This window comes from Kogia breviceps, chromosome 10, assembly GCF_026419965.1.
Source record: "Kogia breviceps isolate mKogBre1 chromosome 10, mKogBre1 haplotype 1, whole genome shotgun sequence".
NCBI classification, from domain to species: Eukaryota; Metazoa; Chordata; class Mammalia; order Artiodactyla; family Physeteridae; genus Kogia; species Kogia breviceps.
The window spans coordinates 97333836-97357128 of NC_081319.1; the positions used below are offsets into that span (position 1 = coordinate 97333836).

Below are 23293 nucleotides of genomic sequence, written 5' to 3' on the forward strand. Positions count from 1 at the left end.
GCAGCGTCTCGCGCCGGCCCGGCCCGCCCGCCGGGAAACAGCCGCGAGAGCAGCGGCCGAGGCTGCTGCCACCGCGCCTTCTCCTCACGCGCCCCCGCCTCGCCCCCGCCCTCGGCGCCTCGTCCCGGGCCAGTGCCCGCGCTCCGGCCAGCGTTCTCTTGGGGCCTCCCCGGGCCCGGCGCCTACTTCCCCGGCTCCGAGCCCCACAACCGTCGTGCTTTCTCCCTCTCGGCGCGCGGCCCGCCGCCTGCTTCCGGGGCGGGCGGACTGGGCGCCTGGTGCCGGCGGCCGCAGCGACAGCGCCCCCGGGAAGCGGAGGAGGAAGGAGAGAAGAGGTGGAGGTGGCCGCAGGCTGAGTCGCGGCCGGGATGTCCGGACAGCCGCCGCCGCCGCAGCAGCAGCAACAACAGCAGCAGCAGCAGCTGCCGCCGCCACCGCCGGCGGCCGTGGCCCCGGTGTCCGGAGTCGTCCTGCCGGCGCCCCCGGCCGTCAGCGCCGGCTCCTCTCCGGCCGGCTCGCCCGGCGGCTCGGGCGGCGGTGGCGGCTTAGGGGCCGCGGCGGCCGCCCTGCTCCTCCACCCGCCGCCGCCGCCGCCGCCGCCCCCGGCCACCGCGGCCCCGCCGCCTCCGCCGCCGCCGCCCCCGCAGCCCGCGTCGGCGGCCGCCCCCGCCAGCGCGCCCCCCGCGCCCCCGGGCCTTGCCGCGGGCCCCGGCCCGGCCGGAGGCGCCCCGGCCCCGGCCGTGGCGGCGGGCAGCAGTGCTGCGGCCCCCTTCCCGCACGGGGACTCGGCCCTGAATGAGCAGGAGAAGGAGCTGCAGCGGCGGCTGAAGCGCCTCTACCCGGCCGTGGACGAGCAGGAGACGCCGCTGCCTCGGTCCTGGAGTCCGAAGGACAAGTTCAGCTACATCGGCCTGTCTCAGAACAACCTGCGGGTGCACTACAAAGGTACTGGGCGTGTGTCCTGCGGTGGGAGTGGGGCCGCAGACCCTCGGGCCGCCCCCGCCCTCCCGGGGCCAGGTGTCCTCGGAGGGGACTCGCCGCCAGCTCTGCTGCTCCCAGGGTGGGATTGGGGTCGCGGGGAGAGGTGCGAGGGAAAGCGGGCGATTCTGGGAAGGGGAAGGTGAGTATAATGGTCCTGGGTAGAATGGAGCTGGTAATCCCAGGCCAGGAGCAGGACACCTCGGGGGAATCCAGGATGACAGGACATAACTCGCTTTCTGATTTCCCTTTGAGATAAATCGTAGGGTTGGGATGGAGGAATCTATGGGCTCGGAGTTGGGTTACATTGTTCTCCAGGTGGTGTTGGGTCAGGCGCTCTCCTCTTACGTGGGGGGAAGAGAGGCACGATTCTGAGGGATAATTTCTAATTAAGGGAGAGCAGGGATGTATAGGGGAGGAGTAATCAGTGGAGGCTTTTGCCCCAAATTAGGCTAGAGATTGCCTAGGGGAATACAAGGGCCGGGGCCCCAAGTTTGCCGTCAGTGTATCTTGCTAAGAGCAACTGGAGGGTACGAGAGGTGAAACCTCAGGAGTACGTGTTTTCTTAGGGGAGCAGAAACCGACCACGACTGATTGGATATGCCCTATATTTATGTGTTGGCATTATGAAAGTCTCGTTGAAAATAGGGATTTGTTAAAAACGTTATTTAGTATTTTAAAGAAAATTGGCTCCTATTTTCCACCTGCAGTTAAAAAAAAAAAAAAGCCTTAGGCTAGTGCTTGTCCCCCTCCTCCCTCACCTACCTCTCCTATGTTAAAACAAAGCTTTAAGCAGATCAGTTGTATATAAAATTATAAATTGCTCTGGGAGTTTTTGAAATGTAGCCCACGTTAATAACACGCATCAAGTTTACTGGTCTGGGGGAAAAAAATCAATTCAATGTGTCAGTCTATCTGGAAGCAAATCCAGTTTTTTAGGCCCCAAACCTGCTGCTTTTACATTCAGAGCAGCCTCATTTTGATTGGCTTCAAAGGAAGGGTCTTTATCAGATCCTAGTGACATGGATATAGAGGGTATAAACAACCATTGTGGTGAAATTCTTAAAGTTTACTGGACTGAAATTTGAGAAGAACCTTGATAAATAAGTTACTATTTAATCAGGAAGGAGAATGGCCACAGAAGTCTTCCAAATGATTTGGCTGCAAAGAATAACGCACAAAAATAGGCCTTGTTGAATATTCCTTCCTTTTATCCATAGATCCAGAGTACTTTCAATTTTAAATGTTATGGTTCTTAATCTAAATGGCTGAAATTTTCAAAATATGGGACCTTTGGTTTTTCTTAAGTTAGGACATTTTGTTAATACCCTGTGAAGGCTGTTGTTTAATTTTGTGTTTTAATTTGTGTGAACAGTGCTATGTATGAAGTGTTTACTTCTGATCTGGCTACCAGAATGCTTTTTGTTAGACTCCACAAAACTTTACTTTAAATTTTATGGTTGATGGTTGATAGCTTATAAAATCAGAGGAAGAAGATATAAGAGATTATTGAACAAAGAATTCTAGCTTTCCGAGTCCTGCCATCATTTGTGATTTTAGGCATGTTACCAGACAGGGTCTCAGTTTCTTCCTCTGAGTGATGAGGGAGTTGAGCTGGGTGTTGGTAACGAGATTTCCAGCTCTGAATTTCCATATCTAAGATTTGTGATTATAGTCTATTTAGCACTGTAACATGCCTTGACTAGTTTTACTAACTACTTTTACATAAAATTGATGATTTGGGTCACGCAAAAGTGCAGCTTATGTGAAATTGGTTGGAGTTTGGAATATTTATGACACTGCTGTCTCAGTTATTTTTCCTCTTGGCCTCTTTATTACTTTCTGTTGTGTAATACTAAGATTCACTTTCTGGAAACTTCACTCTTTTGTAAACATAAACCACTATTTCTGGAAGAACAGATTTTGCTGTTTGTCATTCTTTTTCTTTCCTCTCCCTTTCTTCTTCTGTCTCCTCTTTGTCTCTCGCTTCCCCCTTGTCACAAACACAGGCCCCTTTTCCCCTTCTACTGCCTCTTCCTCATCTTGTTATTTTAATATGTGCCTGTGTGTTTTTCCTGTTGTTTTTCTGTGTGCCTTCAGAGCGGACCACACCAGAAGTTACTGGGCATCTAAGCAAGGGGGAAGTGTCTTAGGTAGTGGTAAGCAAATTTGAAATCACAAAATAACATGAAAAACTATTGTTCATAAAGTATTTTTGCATATTACAGAATTTCAAACGATTGAGGATAATTATTTTCCATATGATGAGGATTTTTCTTACCTTTGAAATATAAATTTATTTTGCTTTGAACGTATTCTGTTTTGAAGATGTTATTCTAAATTGGAGTTACTCTTGGAAACAGTGGGATTCCTTAAATGATTTGAAGGGATTAATGTTAAACACTGTCAGCCATACAGACCAAGTTGATTGGATTGCAGAGGAATTGGGTGTGTTTACTACCTGTTAAAAATTTTTAGAAGACTTTTTGCTTAGCAGTCACACACCAACTGTTGAAATCCTCAAGTATGGCCCCTTTTATTTTTGAAATTCTTGTCAGCTTTGAATAAGTATAAATGTGACAAGTTTAGACCTAGTTATAATGATCACTTTATTCCAATTTAAAGCATTTTAATGAATATGACAATGGGTTTGATTAGTCTAAATGTTTCAGTTACAGTTTGCATTTTTATATTTGTGAAGTTACCAGGATTTGTTTACTTTGCAAAGCGTTTTGATACATACACTCAGGAGCATGTTAGTGAATTTGGATAAGATGGTGGAATTCTCATTTAAGATGAGAAAAAGTGGGAGCACCTGGAAGTTAGAGCTTCCCAGTCACAAGTAAGCCAGGATTGGAAACTAATTTTCATTGATTTTAAATTTAGTGTTCTTTCCACCACACGTATTGCCTATTTCAATTTGTGTGAGACTTAATTATCTCAAGTAGTTAAAATCCAGTGATCACATTTACAGCTTTTTGAAGAATAGTTGACTTTGAAGAATAGTTGATGTTGAAAGTACCTCCTCTGGGTAGAGTGCTACCCGGAGCACACTAATGCCATGGAAAAGTCCAGACACTTTGATTATACTGATTTAGGGCAGCTTAGAAGAAATGTAAGATAAGTGAAAGTTGGGAATGATAGGAAGAAATGAATAGTGAACTGCACCTTCTAATTGAAGTATTATTAACAGTGACCAAATAGGTTGAACTTTTGGTATGCCCAGCTCCCCTCCCCCTCCGTATCACCAGTCACTAGGCCTTTAATGTGTCCTCAATTTAATTGCTTACCTAATTTCTTGCACTTCTTTATGTAGAACAAGTATCTCAACACATATTTGCTTGCTTACCAATACAAATGTCTTTAGAGATTTATGGGAGGTGATATAAAAATGTGCTTCAAAATCAAGGAATTTAAAAACCAAGCTTTTCCCAGGGATCCCTTTGCCAAAATTGAGCTTTAAGAATGCTAGTTGATAACTGCAAGGATTAAGTGATTCTAATAATCATACTTAACAGAAGTAGACAATAGTAATGATGATTTTTTTGTTTTTGGTAATGATTTATTGAGCAATTGCTGTAGCGCAGATACTCTTCTAGACAATTTGTATATATACGTTACTCTCTATATATTCATTTGTTTATTCAACAAGCCTTTAGTGAGTGTCTACTTTGTGCCAGGTTCTGGATACTCAGAGGTTAATAAGAAAGACACTGTCTTTGAGTTTGAAGAGCTCAAACGACGTCAAGCAGTGTGTGTAGTTGGGAAGTGTCGTAGAGTACTGTGGAAGAAGGGGGAGCGTCTGCTGCAGGCCGCCCTTGCCAGGGGTGAAGTTGGTGGGTCGAGGAAAGCTTGAAGAGGATGAGGCCAGCGGTCAGTCTTGAATGATGAGTATGATATAGGGGAGGAGGGGCTGGGCATTACAAGGGAAAAAGCATAAACAGAAGCATAGAGGAGAGAATTATTCTATATGTTTGGATCTACAAGCAATATGGGGTTGTTGGAATTTAAGTGTGTGACAAGGTACAGCTAGCTGGGAAAAGATCGTGCGAGCCCTTATAGAATATTTTCTCGAGCTTGGATCTTATTCTGTAGGAGACAAAGAATCATCTAAGGATTTTAAGTAGGAAGTGACTGGCTCATTTTCATCTTTGTCGGATTGTACAACTAATTGGGAGGTGGACTCAGGGACACAAGCCTGGACATAGCAGACTCATTTAGAAGGCTGTTGCAGACCACATAAGAAATAAGGACCTGAACTGGTCAGTGGTGGGGGCAGAGAAGAGCAGACATATCTGTGATCTGTGCTGAAGTAAATCTGACTGGATATGATGCAATGATGGAGAAATCAAGGCTGATGCTGGGTTTCTAGCCCTGTTAGGTTTTTGCATTGAACCATGAAGCAAATAATGATCGCAAGGAAGTATTACAGTACACTTAGAGGTGAGTAAAAATGGGAATCTTAGCCATGTGATCTGACTTCATGTAAACCAGAAGAAGCCAAAGAAATAGCATTGGAGAAAGAACAGAAAGAGGTCTTCTGGAGTTAAGGTGGCTCTGTGTAATCACCACAGCTGGAGTTCCTGATTTTTCACTTTATTCTAATGTTCAGATGACGCAGCTACAGTGCTAGTTTCTGATGGTTTTCTTTTCTTTTCCCTACTAACTGGTTTATCCTTTTTCCTATTTTAAACTCCCAAGAGACTCAGCAGATTGGCCTAGCTAGTTGCCATCTTTCTTAGTTGGGCAGAGCTTTTCATTCTGTGCTATGGAGTGAATTGGTCGCCTTCTCGTAGATGCTGACCTGTGTTGAATCAGCTGTAGGGTTGTGAGGGTTGTTATGAAATACAAAATGTCATCCTGGTGGAAGGATAGTGTGGGTCCCACTCCTCTCAGTAGGGACAGTGTGGGGGGCAGTTTCTCCTAGGAGGGACTGGCATGTACCATCATTGACCTGAACCTGGAGGAGAGGCTGAGGTCATGACTGACCTGGGAGTCGCCTGTAGCTGGTAGTTGAAACTCAGAGTGTGAGAGAGAGTGAGTAAAGTGAGAAGAGCAGTGGGCCAAAGATGGAACCCTGAGCAAGACCAACATTAAAAGACTGCAGGGAACCCAAGAAGGAGTAGTTAAGAGGCGCCTGGACAGCAGGGAGGTGGTGTCACAGAAGCTGAGCAGAGGAGTGTCAGAAATGAGGAGGTGAACTTCAGTGTCAAATGCAACAGGTAGGGTTAGTGACATAGGCACAGAAAAATTTCCACTGGATTTGGAAAGTAGATCGTTGTGACCTTAGGTAGAGCAGTGTGAATTGAGTGATGGGGGCAGAAATCAGGGTCAGTAGAAGGGACCAAGCAGAAAGTATAATGAATATAGGTTATTCTTGAGAAATATAGATGAGGAAAGAGATTAGTCAATACCTGGAGGAGAATGGAGGTTAGGGCAGCTGTGGGTTTTTTTTTTTTTAATGGTTGATATTGGAGTTATAGTGTATTTGGAGATTAGCTTATAACATCAGCATGTAAGATGAAAAATCCACATACTTAAAATTATCCCTAGAAAACCCTTTGGATGGTACTGTGTTAGAAACGATTGTATCATTTCTAAGTAGGCCTAGTTTTAGTTTGGCTGCGTGGGTAAAACTGAAGTGACGTAAGTTAGATGATAGTATGATGTTAGCGCAAGATATGGAGTCTCAATAAATGTCTACAGAATTTAACGAGTTTTAACAAATAAGATAAATAGTACCAACACCTGGTTAACTTTAAAAAAAAGTTGATTATACTAACCACCAACCCCAGTGCATTGTTGACGAGGGTTTATAACACAGAGACATATAATTTTATGAAAAGGATATACATTTTTGGGACACTGTGCCCTTATAGATTGAAGGGAAGGAGAGTAAAGAGGGAAAGGATGAAAATACAAGCTTGGCAGGCTGACAGAGTAAGGGCTTGGAGGGAGGAAGGTGGTTAGAAGCTTAAGATGCTTGCCCTTGAAGAGGAGAGGAGTACGTACTGTTCCTTCGGTAACAGTGGAAGAGGTGAACTGGTGTAGACAGACGAGTTAGTAATGCACGAGAGGAGAGTAGAACATAACCATGTATAATGGTGGAGTCCCATTTCAGTCCTGTTTTGTGATAAAGGAGGCGAGGTAATTTGCTCACTGAATTCAGGTAGAGGACTTAAAGCCTAAAGTGAATGATGAAGCTGTGGACCATCTTCATCTTTCTAAAGATTGCTGTGTGGTATTGATAACAGTGGGGGATCCCAGCTGACATCATTAGTTCACAGTGGTGACTGTTTGCAGGACAGTTGGACTTTATTCTACAAAGGCCAGCTGCTCAGTGCAGGAGTAGGGAAGGTGGATTATAATGTTGATTTAAGGCTGTGTTTTTGCAGGCTGGGTATGATGGAAGGATAGGCATATGAGGGAAATCAAGATATTTGGGAGCTTTTAAATAATTACCATGTATACCATCCTGGAAGAGGAAAGAGAAGAACAAACAAACAAGAAAGGGTTCAGTGCATTGGAGTTCCTTGAATTTTGAAGTGCAGAGTGAATTCTTTAGACATTGGAGAGGATAGGAGGGCATGTCCTAGGGGAAGATGTCGGTATTTCCACTGTAATGCCAAAATTGTGTTTCTGGAAAAACTTCATGTTTTTCACAGAATTGTGCACTAAAAGTAACAAGGCTTATGGATGGGAAAAATAGGGCTGGGGCAGACCACTTAAAACCTATGGAACTTTGTAACCAGGGTACTACAGAAATAACAGCCCTAATAAAATACAAGCCCAGTTACCTTTCCACTCCATGTGTGCCCAGCATCACAGGCTGCTGATCCTTCACAGCCTTCAACCCTGGGGTTTGGTCTTTCTTGTTAGAGATGTAAGTTATTGGCAGCTGTTTAATCAAAAATAAAAATCTGATTCAGGGTTTAGCTCTTTTCACCTTTTTTTTTTTTTTAAGCCAATTGGAAATGCTTAGCTTTAGCTATTAGAATGGCTAAAATCGAAAGAAAACCTGGCCATGACAACTGCTGGTGAGGGTGCAGAGAGCAACAGGAACTCTTGTACTCTGCTGGTGGGAGTGCAAAATGATACAGCCACTTTGGAAGATGGTTTGGCAGTCTCTACCAAAGCTAAACATAGTTTACCGTATGATCCAGCAGTTGAACTCCTAGGTATTTACCCAACTGGTTTGAAAACTTACACCCATACAAAAACCTGCATGTAAATGTTCATAACGGCTTTTCTCATAATCACCAAAACCAAGAAACAACCAAGATGTCTCAGTAGGTGAATGGATAAACTGCAGTACATCCATACAATAGAATATTATTCAGTGATAAAAAAGAAATGAGCTGTCTATCCACACAGAGACACATAGGGATCTTAAATGCATATTGCTGAGTGACATATAGGGATCTTAAATGCATATTGCTGAGTGAAAGACTGCAGTCTGAAAAGATTACATACTGTATGATCTCAGTGATATGACATTCTGGAAAAGCAAAACTATAGAGCTAGGAAAAAAGGTGAGTGGTTGTCAGGGGCTTGAGGGGATGGAGAAGAGGGCGAGTGAGGCAAAGAACCGGATTTTTTAGATCAATGAAAGTATTCTGTATGATGCTGTAATTGTGGCTACATGACACTGTGTGCTTATCAAACCCGCAGAATTTTAGGACATAAAGAGTGAACCTTAATAGGTACATATTTTTTAGGAAGTCACTTGGTGGGGGGGGGGATCCCAGTGTAGAATGTAGAATGTGACAAAAGAGTGTAACTATATTACAAATGTATGAAACAATCTCAGAAGAGGAGGGAAAAGGCACTGACCTAAATAAGTAACTGGAAATCAGTGGAGTCTGTAAAACTAAAGGTAAAAGAAACTATATAAGCACTGAATTCTTGTTGATAAGTTGTATCCCAGGGGGATATGAGTTAACAATTCTGATACTGCTATCCATGAATACCGGAATTTAACAGTTAAATCAGTGCCTGGTGTGCAGAGGGAGCTAGGTTTCTCACCACTGGTTGGTGGGAATGACCACACGGTAATGGGTTAGAGTCAGAGACAGCACTGTGAATGCGTGTTTAGCTTGATACGTACACAGATGATTAAATAGAAAGTACAGATGTGTGTATATGCAGGGGTTTAGTATACACACATATATTTCTTTGCTCTTGTCAATGAGAGGGCCTAAAAGCAGTGACACCCCAGTAACTGTGAGCATACCTAGTACCTAGATCTTGGATTCTAATGCCATTTGCCCATAAAAGGAGCCAGGGCTCCTTGGAGAAATGGCTGATTCTAGGACTAGGGCAGGAAACGCACAAGATGAGCTTCCAGCATCTTGTAGTGCCAGAAAGTAACAAAAACAAAAAACACATAACAGAGGTATGTCAGAGCGCCAGAGCAGCCAACTGAAAAAGCTCCCAGTGGCTAAACGGGGAACAGTTTGAGCAGCAAAAAAAAATGAACCAGTCTTGAATTATAACCCAAAGTATAAAATAGATATGCATGAGATGCATGAGTCCATACTGATATAAACAAAGAGGAAGTATCTTAGCTTTTTTGGATCTGTACTGCACTTGAACTTTCCCCAGGTGGGTTAGTACAGTGGCAGGTATAGCGGTTCCCGAAGCCACCAGACACTGGACACAACAGGAATGCACTTCTGGAGGAATCCCAGCTTTTTTGACTTAGGGCCTCTGTATATTGCTAAAGTTTTCTCTTTAATTCATTAATGTACTGGGAAAAGCTGTGTTATGAGCTGAATGACTTCTTTATTATGCTGATATCATTGCCATGTTTATCAAGTGCGTGTGGGCTAATTTGTATTCAAGAAATGTGCTTTGTAGCAAAACAGACTTTACTGGAATTTAATATTTCTGAGGTGGAGTAGTTTCAGGTGATGTCAGCATCCAGAGTGTGGCTCCAGGAAGAATGATTGAAATTAGAATGGAAGTCAGTGGGAATAAAGAGGTCCGGAAATTAAAATGCAGAAACAGTAAAATAATCAAAAACAGTGTTAACGTGTGTTAATGTTGTGTGGAGGGCCTATAAAAAAGGTTAGACCGAGTCAGAGAGACTAGAGAAAGAATAATTAAAGTAAAACTTGAACTAAGATGGAAGGGCTGAGGAGGACCCGGCCAGTCTGAGAAGGAAGGGTACGGCTTTCCAGTTAGAGGGAGTCGCTTGGGCACAGCCTGGCCTGGCCAGTGTGGCTGGAGCAGAAAGGAGGAGGTGGCAAATGCAGAGGGGAGGGCAAGATCAGACAAGGTTTTCAGGAAGTTTATCTTTTTCTAGGCTGAATGGGAAGGAATGTTAGTTGTCTTGAGGGCTAGTGGTACAAGGAAGGCTGATTTATATTTTCAGAAAGGCACTTGGCTGCAGGTTGGAGAGTGGAGGGGTCTGGGGGAATGCTTTATTCAAACCCTTTCTGTTAAATGCAGTCAACAGATTGTTTGAATAGGAGGAGCTGACCTTGCTAGCCTTAGAGTCCTGAAGCAGTACATGTATTTTCTTCTTGAACCGTCTAGAAAACACTTAACATTGAAGACTGTGGTTTTAAAAATGTACACTTTGGTAGTGTGAGGGTTGTACTTTGGTCACCACAGAATTTAAGGTAATAAACTTCCTGCTGATGAGCATTATTAGAAATAGGCTCTTCACTCTGATATTACTATCTTATATCTCAACTTTTTCTTGAGTCTTTATTTACATCTTAAGGTTAATTTTAAAATGGAACAAATCCTTTTAACATTTACAGAATTTTTCTATAGTGTCTTGGTAGAGCATAATGAATATACTAAAACCTTGAAGATTTATGACTCTGTAGTTCTTTACAGTTATTTTTGCATAATGGTAAGATGTAGGGGATTTTAAATCAGACATGGATTTAATGCAGGATTCTACTAATTTGGGGCAAGTTATATAATCTCTAAGAATTTCTCCATTTTTAGAAATGAGGTTAAATTATACCTATTTCACAGATGTCGAATGAGAAAAATCTATACAGAAGCACCTAATACTTTGAGAGATTGTTTACCCTCAAATATTAGTTTTCTTTCTCTTTTCCCACAGAAGTAGCTAGAATAGGAGGTGGGAATACATGTGAAGTGATCCCAGAACGCTCACTGTAACTAAATCCTTCCTGTGGGTTCAGAACTCGCACTGGATCAGGCTTCTTGAATTTAAATCCCAGCACAAATCCTGGTTTGGGATTCTCACCCAGCAGTACGACCTGAGTTTCTTTATCTGCCGTTGGCTTCCTCAACTGTGAAATGATAATAAATAGTACCTACTTCATAAGTTGTTTTGAATGTGAAATGAGTTAATAAATACAGTGCTTTTATTTATTTATCATTTTAAAAATTGAAGTACAGTTAATTTACAATGTTGCGTTAGTGTCAGATGTACAGCATAGTGATTCAGTTATACGTACATACATATATATTTTTTTCAGATTCTTTCCCATTGTAGGTTATTACAAGATATTGAATATAGTTCCCTGTGCTATATAGTAGGTCCTTGTTATTTATCTGTTTTATGTATAGTAGTGTGTATATGTTAATCCCAGACTCCTAATTTGTCCACCCTACCCCCACCCATCACCCTTTGGAAACCATAAGTTTGTTTTCTCTGTCAGTACAGTGCTTTTAGAATGGTGCCTTTCACATAGTATTAAATGTATGTCAACTGTTATCACTTACTATTATTAAGTATACTTTGAGATTCCCTTATCCCTAAAAGTTTTGGTCATTTCTCTTCAGAAATACCAAAACCAAAAATAAGGGCTAGTTGATTTAGGATTCCTGGGTTAATTGGGGTTTTCTTTAGATTTATTTTTAACTGTCTAAATTTTAAAAATGCTTTTAGTTTACATGACCTTTTCCCAGGCAGCTCAATTATTTGAACATAATGTTACCGAAAAATATATTTTGCTGAAACCATAATTTATTAAATGTCTGTTTTTAAAAAGTGATAAGTGTATCATTCTTCAGATTTATGCCATTACTTTCTTCTGCTTAGCTCCATGTAAATACTACCTACATATATTAAAGCAGTTTTATCAGCGTCTATACATTGCTGCCTCCATTTTTATCTTCCTAGCCAAGTTGATCACCTCTCAGTGGTCATCCTGCTGAGAACTTCTGCCCATTAAGACATATACTTAAGACATCTATGAATGGTAATAGAGTGGCTGAGTTCATTTAGTTTCTTTTAGGCCACGTGAACACGTGCTATTTGCATTACAAGTATAAACTTAACTGTTTAATGGTAGGATACGCATTGATAATTTGACAGAGTGTATGGTAAGGGAAGATGTGATCTCATTGGTGTGTGATGGTTCTTGTATAGACAAGATATAATTTTTGACCTATAAGAGGTGTTTAATTTTAAAACTCCCCTTTGAGAAGGGGAGTTCTGCTACCCATGAAGGTAATGGTGTAGTCTGACTGAAAGGTTAATGACATAAGTTTGTATTGGGTGAAGCATATCTAACTAGAACACCTGAGTAATGATTTGGAGCATTGTTTCTCATATAGCCCTTTTCGGGATTGTGGAGTCTGTCTCACTCTCTCTCTGAATACTTTTTTTTTTTTTTTTTTTTTTTTTTTTTTTTTTTTTTTTTTTTTTTTTTTGCGGTATGCGGGCCTCTCACTGTTGTGGCCTCTCCCGTTGCGGAGCACAGGCTCCGGACGCGCAGGCCTAACGGCCATGGCTCATGGGCTCAGTTGCTCCGCGGCACGTGGGATCTTCCCGGACCAGGGCACGAACCCGTGTCTCCTGCATTGGCAGGCGGATTCTCAACCACTGCGCCACCAGGGAAGCCCTCTGAATACTTTCTGACATGCTACTTCAGCTTTATTCTTCTGGTGTTTTTTTTTTTTTTTATCCCCCCCCCCCCGCCCCGCCCCATACGTGGGCCTCTCACCATTGGGGCCTCTCCCGTTGTGGAGCACAGGCTCTGGACACGCAGGCCCAGCGGCCATGGATCACAGGCCCAGCCGCTGCATCGGCAGGCGGACTCTCAACCACTGCGCCACCAGGGAAGCCCCCGTCTTCTGGTGGTTTTATGGGCATATTTTCTCTTGCTCACGTGGTTTTGTTCACATGCCTAGCTTTCAAGGTAATTTGTGTCTTGGGTGATGGACAGGGGAGGTGATATTAGTGAATAAAACTCTGGGTTAGATTGAGGAATAGCTAATTTAAAAAGTTTAAAAGCCTTTATCTAACAGATTCTAAAGATGTCAGCGTTAGTATGGTATTATATTGCTTTCTTAAAAAAGAAAGAAAAGACAATGAGAGGTTAGATATGTTTCTCAGAAGACTGTAATAGACCAAAGAAATTTTATGGATCAGCCTTTGGTTAGAATTAGTGATCAATGATTAATGATTTTTTTTTACATATTAAAAATTTTAATTTTTCTAAACACTAACAATGCAATTTTGCTAAAGTTACAATTTTGGAAAATTGACTGGCCTCAAGACCACTCCTGGGATTTCTGTCAAGTGTATCTGGGTCTCTACCATCTCAGGGCTGTGTGCATTTCTCCCAGGACTTGGGGTGGGGTAAAGGTGGGTAGAGAAGATTTTCTAAAGATCTTCTGGAGTATAGAGCCCAGGATAGTCCTGGGTGGGGCCCTGGGCTCCTTGAATGCTGTGTATAGTAACCTCTCTCTGCCCTTGTCTCTCAAGCTCTCTTTTGCCTTCCTCGGGTTTGATATCTGGGAGGTTTGATTTTCCAGAGGAAATTAAATATTTAAAAAAATGTTTCTTTCTTTTATTTTTGGCTCTGTTGGGTCTTCGTTTCTGTGTGAGGGCTTTCTCCAGTTGCGGCAAGCGGGAGCCACTCTTCATCGCGGTGTGCGGGCCTCTCACTGTCGCGGCCTCTCTTGTTGCAGAGCACAGGCTCCAGACACTCAGGCTCAGTAGTTGTGGCTCACGGGCTTAGTTGCTCCACGGCACGTGGGATCTTCCCAGACCAGGGCTCGAACTCGTGTCCCCTCATTGGCAGGCAGACTCTCAACCACTGTGCCACCAGGGAAGCCCTTAAATATTTTTATATCGAATTAGATTACAATAAATATTGCCAAATGCTTTCCTTTTGCATTGTTCCCCATCTCACTGTTAAGTTCAGGCAGTTGAAATGTGGATGATGAAATGAGTGAAACCATCGAAGTCTATCCAAAGTTTGGATCTAACGAACAAAATTGTAAATTCTTAAAGTAAGAAAGCTGTTTTGCCAATTCAATCTAACTATAAAAATTTCACTTAAAAAAATAGTCTAGGGCTTCCCTGGTGGCTCATTGGTTGAGAGTCCGCCTGCCGATGCAGGGTACCACAGGTTCGCGCCCCAGTCCGGGAGGATCCCACATGCCATGGAGAGGCTGGGCCCGTGAGCCATGGCTGCTGAGCCTGCGTGTCCGGAGCCTGTGCTCCACAGTGGGAGAGGCCACGACAGTGAAAGGACTGCGTACTGCCAAAAAAAAAAAAAAAAAAAAAAAAAGTCTATGAGGGCTTCCCTGGTGGTATGGTGTTAAAGAATCCATCTGCCAATGCAGTGGACACGGGATCAAGCCCTGGTCTGGGAAGATCCCACATGCTACATGCTGCGGGGCAACTAAGCCCATGTGCCACAACTACTGAGCTTGCGTGCCGCAACTGTTGAAGCCCTGCTCACCACAGCTAGAGAAAGCCTGCGCACAGCATTGAAGACCCAATGCAGCCAAAACCAAAATAAATAAAATAAAATTTTAAAAATAGTGTATGATACAGATGCTTCTGGTTTAAAAAGTTAGGCTATTTGGCAAAAAAGTGTTATTTAGGAATTTGGTAAATTATATGCAAATTTGGGTCTAATAAAATTAATCATATTCTCATCTTGTTCTTCAAATGTATCCTTTTGTCTCTTAAAAATATCGGCTACATTAAGATACTTCATTTAATTTGCGTAAAGGACTGCTAGGTTCAGTGTGCTTAGATTCTGAAATTTTATCAAAACTAGTAATAGTGTGAAGAGTTCCATGTTTAAGTTGGGCTATTTTGCATATTGGATTAATTGTGATGATAAATGTGTTATTAAGTCTTTGATTATACTGATGAAAGCAGAAATGTATATCTCATTCAAAAACCATATTGGATCCTGAATTTTTTGTTAAGATTTTCATTTGATTATCTCTCTTGATTTTATTTTCCTTCCTGTTCCTTATGCAGGTCATGGCAAAACCCCAAAAGATGCAGCTTCAGTTCGTGCCACGCATCCAATACCAGCAGCCTGTGGGATTTATTATTTTGAAGTAAAAATCGTCAGTAAGGGGAGAGATGGGTAAGTGTACATTTTGATGGGAAAAATCGTTTGCTTATGGGTAATTATTTTTGCTTTGATTCTTAACCATTTATGATGTAATTGGAAAATTGGAATTTTTTGGAAATTTTGGTAATTGGAAAAGTGGAATATGAGTATTCTAGTATAGCATGTTGTACCTGGCTCTGCTTCAATACTAGTTGAAGTTAACACTTGAGTTGGTGAAATTACCAGGTTTTTCTGGTAGGTTTGTCGTTAAAGTGGAAAATTGGAATAAAACTATAGAGAGATAATGACTCATTTTCCATGCCTTTCTTACACTGCCATTTTCTGCATTCTGCTGAGAAGTTAAATCTTCTCAAAGGTAGTTAACCAAAACCAAAAGGTGATTCATAGATATTTTACAGGGATGGGGGCTCAGAATTTTAGATTTAGATCAGGGAAATATATGTTTGTATGCTCTCAGTTGGAGGCGATTCCCAAGTATTAGGATGTAGTTTCGAAGCTTCCAAATGAGAACTTCATGTAGATGCTAGAACCAACTTTTATATCATTGCTTTTCAACTTGAGATCACTGGTTTTGTGTGTGTGTGTGTGTGTGTGTGTGCGCGCGCGTGCGCGTGTGTACACACATCAGAGTCACTTAGGGGACTATTAAAAATATAGTAGTTTGGGTCTTACTCCAGAAGTTCCTTAATCAGTATTTTCAGATGTAGAGTTTGGAAGATAGGCATTTTGAGACAGCTCCACAGGGAATTTCAGTGCATCCCTCTGACTGAGAGCTAATTACATAGAATCATTGGGTCTATCCTGTGGTATTTCCTGATAACTTCATTGTGGTATCAGAGATCCTTTAAAGCATCTATAGAGTCATTTGTTCATCTACCAAGGTAAATTTATGGGGCTGTGTAAGTTTACCTGTACTTGAAGTGAGTCATTTAACCCCTCTTGGTGCTGCTTCTGTGTTTAATTGACAAAATAAGTGTGTTCAGTAGATTATTCCTCTTTATTTGCTGAATATTCTCAATGTCAACGATATGGAAGGTACAAAGTGAAACCTTGGGTTCAACGATAACTTTTTAACTACCTTAGTTTTCCCAGGGTGATCAAGCCAAAGGTAAAATCAGAGAAGCCAACGGGAAAGTGGTTGAGAGACCCCAAATTGAAATAGGCACATGATTGTAACCATTCCTAACTCTGCTGCTGCATACCCAGTAAGCCAGTTGTTTTATACTTCAATTTATATCATCAACTCCATAATGCCAGTGTTGCTCAGGATAATTCCCAGGATTCTCTTTACCTTTCACTCTACATATTGTATCTTTGCATGAGCTTGACCTTACATTTTCTTTTTTTTTTTACAATCAGCATTAAAATTTTATTTTGAATTTCACTGATAGATATTAATACACACAGCTATAGTTCATTAATTTTTAATCTTTAAATATAATTTTTATGTAAGTTTCAAGTGTACAGCATTATAATTCAACATCTGTATATACTACAAAGAGGTCGCTACAAATTGGTCTATATAAACTACAAGTCTAGTTACCATCCGTCACCATACAGTTGACCCCCTTTTCCCATTCACCTACACCCAACCTAGTTCTTTTCTGTTAACCACTAATCTGATCTCTATATCTGTGTTTGTTGGTTTGCTTTTTTTTTTTTTTTTTTTTTTTGGATATTCCACATATGAGTCAAATAATACAGTATTTGTCTTTCTCTGATTTATTTCACTTGGCATAATACTGTCAAGGTTCATCCTTACTGTCACAGATGGCAGGATTTCATTCTTTTTTATGGCTGAGTAGTGTTCCATTGTGTATATATACCACATTTTGTTTACCCATTCCTCCACTGATGGACACTTAGGTTGTTTCCATATCTTGGCTGTTGTAAATAAAGCTGCAATGAATATTGGGCTGCAATATATCTTTTCAAATTAGTGTTTTTGTGTTCTTGGACAAATACCCAGAAGTGGAATAGCTGGGTCATATGGTGTTTCTATTCTTAATTTTTTTTTTTTTTTTTTTGAGGTACGCGGGCCTCTCACTGCCGCGGCCTTTCCCGCCGTGACCTTATATTTTCATGGCTGCAAATTCTCGGACGAGTCTCAGATCTAAAGCTACATCTCAGGTCATTCCCGTGAGCTCTAGAGCAATATATCTGCCCAGATGTTTGTATTTGAATGTCCCACAGGCATTTAAATTTAGCTTGTTTAAAATCTTTTTCTCAACCCTAGCTTGGTTAATGGTTTCACTATTGCTAGAAACTTGAGAATTTCTTGCCTTAAACGTTCTCTGTCCATTTCTACACTTTCTGCCTGAGTCAGGTCTTGGTAATTTGTCCCCTAAATTACTGAGGTCTCCCAATTGCTCCCTGTTTTGCTCTCACTCCAGTCTATAACTATTGCTCATCTTCTTTCTAATACAGAACTCAATTGTGTCTGTCCCTTTCTTGAGATTATTTGGTACACCTGTTGCTTTGAGATAAAAATCTAAAGCTTCTTAGCAGGGTCCTTCATGATGTGACCTTTGTAATTTTTCAGTTTCATCTTTTTGTTGCCAGAATCCCTCATTATTTTTTTAATTAGGTATATTTTACATGTAGTAAAACTTTCCATTTTTAGTGTGCAGGCCTGTGAGTTTTGACAGATGTGTACAGTCTTGTAACCATCACCACAATCAATATATAGAACAGTTCCATCACCCTGCAGAATTCCTCCATACCCCTTTTTAGGCAACCTTTCCCCATCTCCAGCCCCTGGTAACCACTGATTGGTTTTCTTCCTTTATAGTTTTGCTGTTTCTAGGATGGTATGTAAATGGAATCATAGAGTATGATGAGTAGAGTAGCCTTTTAAGTCTGGCATCTTTCACTGAGTATAATGCATTTGAGGTTCATCTCTATTTTTGTATGTATTGGTAGTTCATTCCTTGTTATTGCTGATTATGTGGATGAACCAACCGCAGTTTGCTTCTCACTCTTCAGTTGAAGGACATCAGGTTATTTCCAGTTTTTGGCAGTTAGGAATATAGCCACTCTAAACATTTATGTATAGGTTTTTTCCGTAAACATGAGTTTTCATTTACTCGGGTAAACACAAAGGAGTGGGATTGCTGGGTCCTTTGTTAAGTGTATTTTTAACTTTATAAGAAACTGCCAAATCGTTTTGCAGCATGGCTGTACTAGTTTACAATCCCATGAGCAGCGTGTGAGGGTTCCTGTGGCTTTGCCTCCTCAGTAGCACTTGCTGTTGTCAGGGATTTTGTTTTGTTTTGTTTTAAATTTGTAGCCATTCTAATGGTTTCTTGTTGTGGTTTTAATTTACTTTTCCCTAATGACTAATGATGTTGAAGACATCATTAATGTCTTCATTAATTCTTATCTGACCTGTTTTTTTTTAAACAAACTCAGTAGTTCCTTTATTTCGATTTTATTTTATTTATTTTTTTTAAGATTTTTTTTTTTTAATGTGGACCATTTTTAAAGTCTTTATTGAATTTGTTACAATATTGCTTCTGTTTTATGTTTTGGTTTTTTGGCCAGGAGGCATGTGGGATCTTAGCTCCCCAACCAGGGATCAAACGCCTGCATTGGAAGGTGCAGTCTTTAACCGCTGGACTGTCAGGGGAGTCCCCTATTTCGATTTTAAATTAATTACTTGTCAACGCCTGTGGACATGGTTACGAAATGACTTAACAGATATACTTAAAAATACTGATTTGGGTGGCTTCCCTGGTGGCGCAGTGGTTGAGAATCTGCCTGCTAATGCAGGGGACATGGTTTCGAGCCCTGGTCTGGGAGGATCCCACATGCCGCGGAGCAACTAGGCCCATGAGCCACAACTACTGAGCCTGCGCTTCTGGAGCCTGTGCTCTGCAAAGGGAGAGACCGCGATAGTGAGAGGCCCACGCACCTCAATGAAGAGTGGCCCCCACTTGCACAACTAGAGATAGCCCTCGCACAGAAACGAAGACCCAACACAGCAAAAATAAATAAATTAATTAATAAACTCCTACCCCCAACATCTTCTTAAAAAAAAATACTGAATTGACAGCTCAGTTGAACAGAATGCTTCTTAGGGCAGTCATCATTTTGGCATTCACCCTGATTAAATTTAAGGTTCTTATTCCTCATCTCTTTTCTGAGCTATGGGAGCTCTAACTGGGGCATCCAGTTAATCTCCGTTTCCATTTTTCTTCCAGCTTAGGTTTGGAGAAATAAGCCCCAGAAAATAGAAAGTAGGGTGTTAAACAGAATTGAATCAACATAAAGTGACCCCAAAGGAGAGGGATGGAACCCCAAAGGAGAGGGATAGGTTAGAAAATACTACCTAACCAAACTGGGGTCCACTTGCCTGGCACCCAGCAAAGCCGATCTGCTGACACTGGGTTGTGGTGAAGTACAGTGTTTATCGCAGACACCAAGCAAGGAGGATGGGCAGCCCATGCTAAAAAGACCTGAACTCCCAGTGACTTTCTGGGAAGGGTTTTTAAAGGCAGCATTAGGGGTGAGGGGTGTAGGGTGTGTGATCAGCTCGTGGACTCTCTTCTGGTTGGTTGGTGGTGAGATAACAGGGTGATGTTTTGGGAATCTTAATCATCAGCCTCCTGGTTCCATCCTATCCAGGGTCTACATGCTTGTGATCAGCACAAAGTCACCATTCACCTCTTGGGAGTGAGTCTTAGTTTCTGCAGAACTATTCAAAGATATTTGTCAGATTGTTATGTATATGCCTTGAGGGGAGGAACTAGGACTCTGTTTTGTGGCTGCACTGTTGTTTAAAGCTATCCTTACTTTTCTTGCTTGACTGCTTTTCCTTTGTTTCTGCATTCCCTCACTTCCCTAATTAGTAACTACTTGAGTCTGCTCTTTGGAAATCAGGAAAGGCCTAGGAGACTAAAGCCTTTTTCCTACAAACAAGAAACAGGGAGGGGCTTTTGTACCCGGGAAGGTCTCGAAGGGGTCTGCTGGGTTTCAGTCTCCATTTTTTTTTTTTGATGCTCCTCAGTCCTGAGGGGAACAAGGGTGGGACAAGAAAGGGAATAAAGTTTTGGATAGAGAGGTTAACCATAAACCTGGCAGGGGGATTTGGTTTCAAAAATACCCCCAAAGACTTTTTTCTAATCAGAGTTGGCATCTGTGGAAAGTAGATGGCAGGTATGTAGTGCCGTAAGGTACTCTCTGTAGTTCTCTGATGGTACTTGCTGGCTCATGTTTCTAGTTTTGTGTGCAAGTTCTTTCCTTCCTCCTTATATTCACCTTCTCTTGTCTCTTTCCCCATTTGCCAAGCTTAACTAATTACTTTTCAAGTCGTAGTTTACAGTTACTTTTTTTTGGTGGCACTTTCTCCTCCCCCAAATAAGATTGTGCCTTTATTATGCTTCCTTTGCTTTTTGGGCAGACTGTAATTATAATATTTATACAGCTAATTGTCTGCTTATTGGTGATGGTATAACGGTACAGATTCAAGGGTGAGGGATTATTTTATATTTCTGTAATTCCAGTACTTGCTTTTTAGCTAGCATTCATATGAATGAACAAACGGATGGATGAGAAACAGTACCCACCTCCTGTATATTTTTAGAGAAAACTGTTGTGTTTCTTTGGTCTGATTTTGTTTATTTCTGGTAATCTTTTTGAACACAGTTTTAGGTCCAACCCAATGCTTTTGGCAGGAAAGAACAAACAGTTCATTTATGGAAGAAAAGCAAGCCATGTAGCTTATTTTGGCCAAGTAATGTCTTTCTGGAGATATATTGAACTGTATCAAGAGGTATAAAAATTCCTTCCTAAAATCCTAATGTCGTTGTAAAGACTTGACCAGAAAGAGCAGCTGTTAGTTACCTTTCATTTGCAGTGATACATGCTCGTCTGAGAGTTTATTATACTTAATTTAAAATTGAATTTTCTTTTAAACAGTGTGTTTATCCAAGATTAGGACAGGTAAATAAATATTTAGATCCAAGATGTCAGTTTTCTTATGAGAAATTCATTGTAGCAAGTTTTCTCATGAAATGGCAAGAGTTGGGTATGAATTGCTTCTCAGTTTATTTGTAAGATGCATGACTTCTAGGTCTTCCTTGGAAAACTAGGAATATGACTGTGATGATTGGTACTTGTTTTCTTCATTGCCTAAGAAGTGAGGCTTGAAGGAAGTTCCTTTTATTGAACGAAACAAATAATATGTTCTGTTTTCTGCCTTGGATTTTCATTTAAACGAAACATAATTTTTGTGTATGTTCAGCAAAATAAGCTTACTTTATTAGGACAAAATAGCCTGTCTCAATTTTTTGATTAATTTAAAAATGAATTCCTAACACATTTTGCACCCAAAAAATTAAATCACATTATCTGCATGAAATCATTTTCTTTAGGAGACATATTTAAAGGGTATATATTTACTTTATGTTCTTGTTAATTCTTGTTGACTGTCAAGATGAATTTCTAAAAGTAGTCTGTGTCTTTTGAATGTACTTTCAGTTCAGGAATTTTATTCAGGTTTTAAATTATGTATACTGATAGAGGCAATGGAGATACAGTTAATTATAAATGTGAGAGATAATAAAATTTTTATTTGGAAATTTTTAGAATTATAATTTATTATGAGTGTGATATTTTTAGCTCTTCAAACAAAATATTGATGCCATTCTGCCAGTGTGATTCAGGAGAAATCAGCAAGTAATCCAGTCTCTGTTCTGTTCCTAAATTCTGCTGATAATAAAAGCATAGAACATTCCTTCTATGCTTCCTGACTTTCTGGATTATTTCTTGGGGGAGTGGAAGAGAAAGAAAGGCCTTTCTTCCCATCTAGCTTTAAAAGGCTTTTTAGAAGGCCTTTCCTTCTAGTTTCTATTGGTGATAAGCAGTAAGTGGAAACACAGACGGAAAATGTGAACAAAGATATCAAATAAACTATATATTTATTTACTTAATATATATTGAACAGGTATGGTGTATCTAGCATTGTCAGCAGCTGAGCGAGTATAAGAAATTATTTTATTTATCTCTGTCCTTTTTTTTTTTTTTTTGCGGTATGCGGGCCTCTCATTGTGGCCTCTCCCGCTGCGGAGCACAGGCTCCGGACGCGCAGGCTCAGCGTCCATGGCTCACGGGCCCAGCCGCTCCGTGGCATGTGGGATCTTCCTGGACCAGGGCATGAACCCGTGTCCCCTGCATTGGCAGGCGGACTCTCAACCACTGGGCCACCAGGGAAGCCCTATCTCTGTCTTATCCATAGTTTCTAGTAGATGACCTGACACTTGGCAGAAACTCAATAAATGCATTGAGTGAACTGAATGTGCATTCTTGTTCTCAAGGAATATTGAAGTCAGTATTTGGAGGGTACAGTGGGGCAGAGCAGGGAGCAGACATATGCAAATAACTCTAGATTAAGACGTAATATACTAAGTACTTAGAATGAGAGAGTATATGGGAGAACTGAGGAGATGATGATTAATTCTAGCTCAAGGAAATAGATTTATAAAGGAAGTAGTGTTTGATAGACCTTGGAAAATGAGTAAAAATTTGAGACACTTCATTGGGGAAAAATATTTCAGACTGTGATAAATGGCTGGACTTGTCTCACGGGAGGAGTGGAACTGTATGGTGTCTTTGGCTGAGGTAGATGACTCAGTATTGCTGGAGACTTGAGGGCTTATAGTGAAGAGTTTACAGAAGTAAGAGTGGAATTGGAATCATATTAGAAAGCCTTGATGATAGTTCTAAGGGCAAATGCTCTATAGGTAGTAGGGAGCCTTCAGTCTTTTTGAGTAGGGCAGTGATACGGCATCTGTTTTAGGAAAACAGTACGGGGTGGGGAGGGGATGCAGTGTGTGATGGCAGTGTGAAAGATGGCTAGACATAGGAGTTAGGCTACAAGGCTATTGCCTAGGGATGAATTGTGATAGAGGTTAAAAAAATAGAGGAGGAGGAGGTAGTTTAACTTGTTGGGTGGTACCTATTATGTACCAGATATTGTGCTAGGAACCTAGGGT

The 23293-nt window shown here is 41.3% G+C and overlaps 1 protein-coding gene across 1 annotated transcript in view; it reads left to right on the top strand.

Annotated features, from left to right (window-relative positions):
* Nucleotides 1-280: 280 nt before the first annotated feature.
* Nucleotides 281-23293, top strand: part of RANBP9 (RAN binding protein 9) — a 91481-nt gene continuing 68468 nt past the window's right edge. Inside the window, exons 1-2 of the mRNA XM_059077892.2 lie at nt 281-945; nt 15200-15311. Of these exons, the coding sequence (XP_058933875.1) occupies nt 369-945; nt 15200-15311 (689 nt within the window). The 5' untranslated portion in view covers nt 281-368. The remainder of the gene's footprint in view (nt 946-15199; nt 15312-23293) is intronic.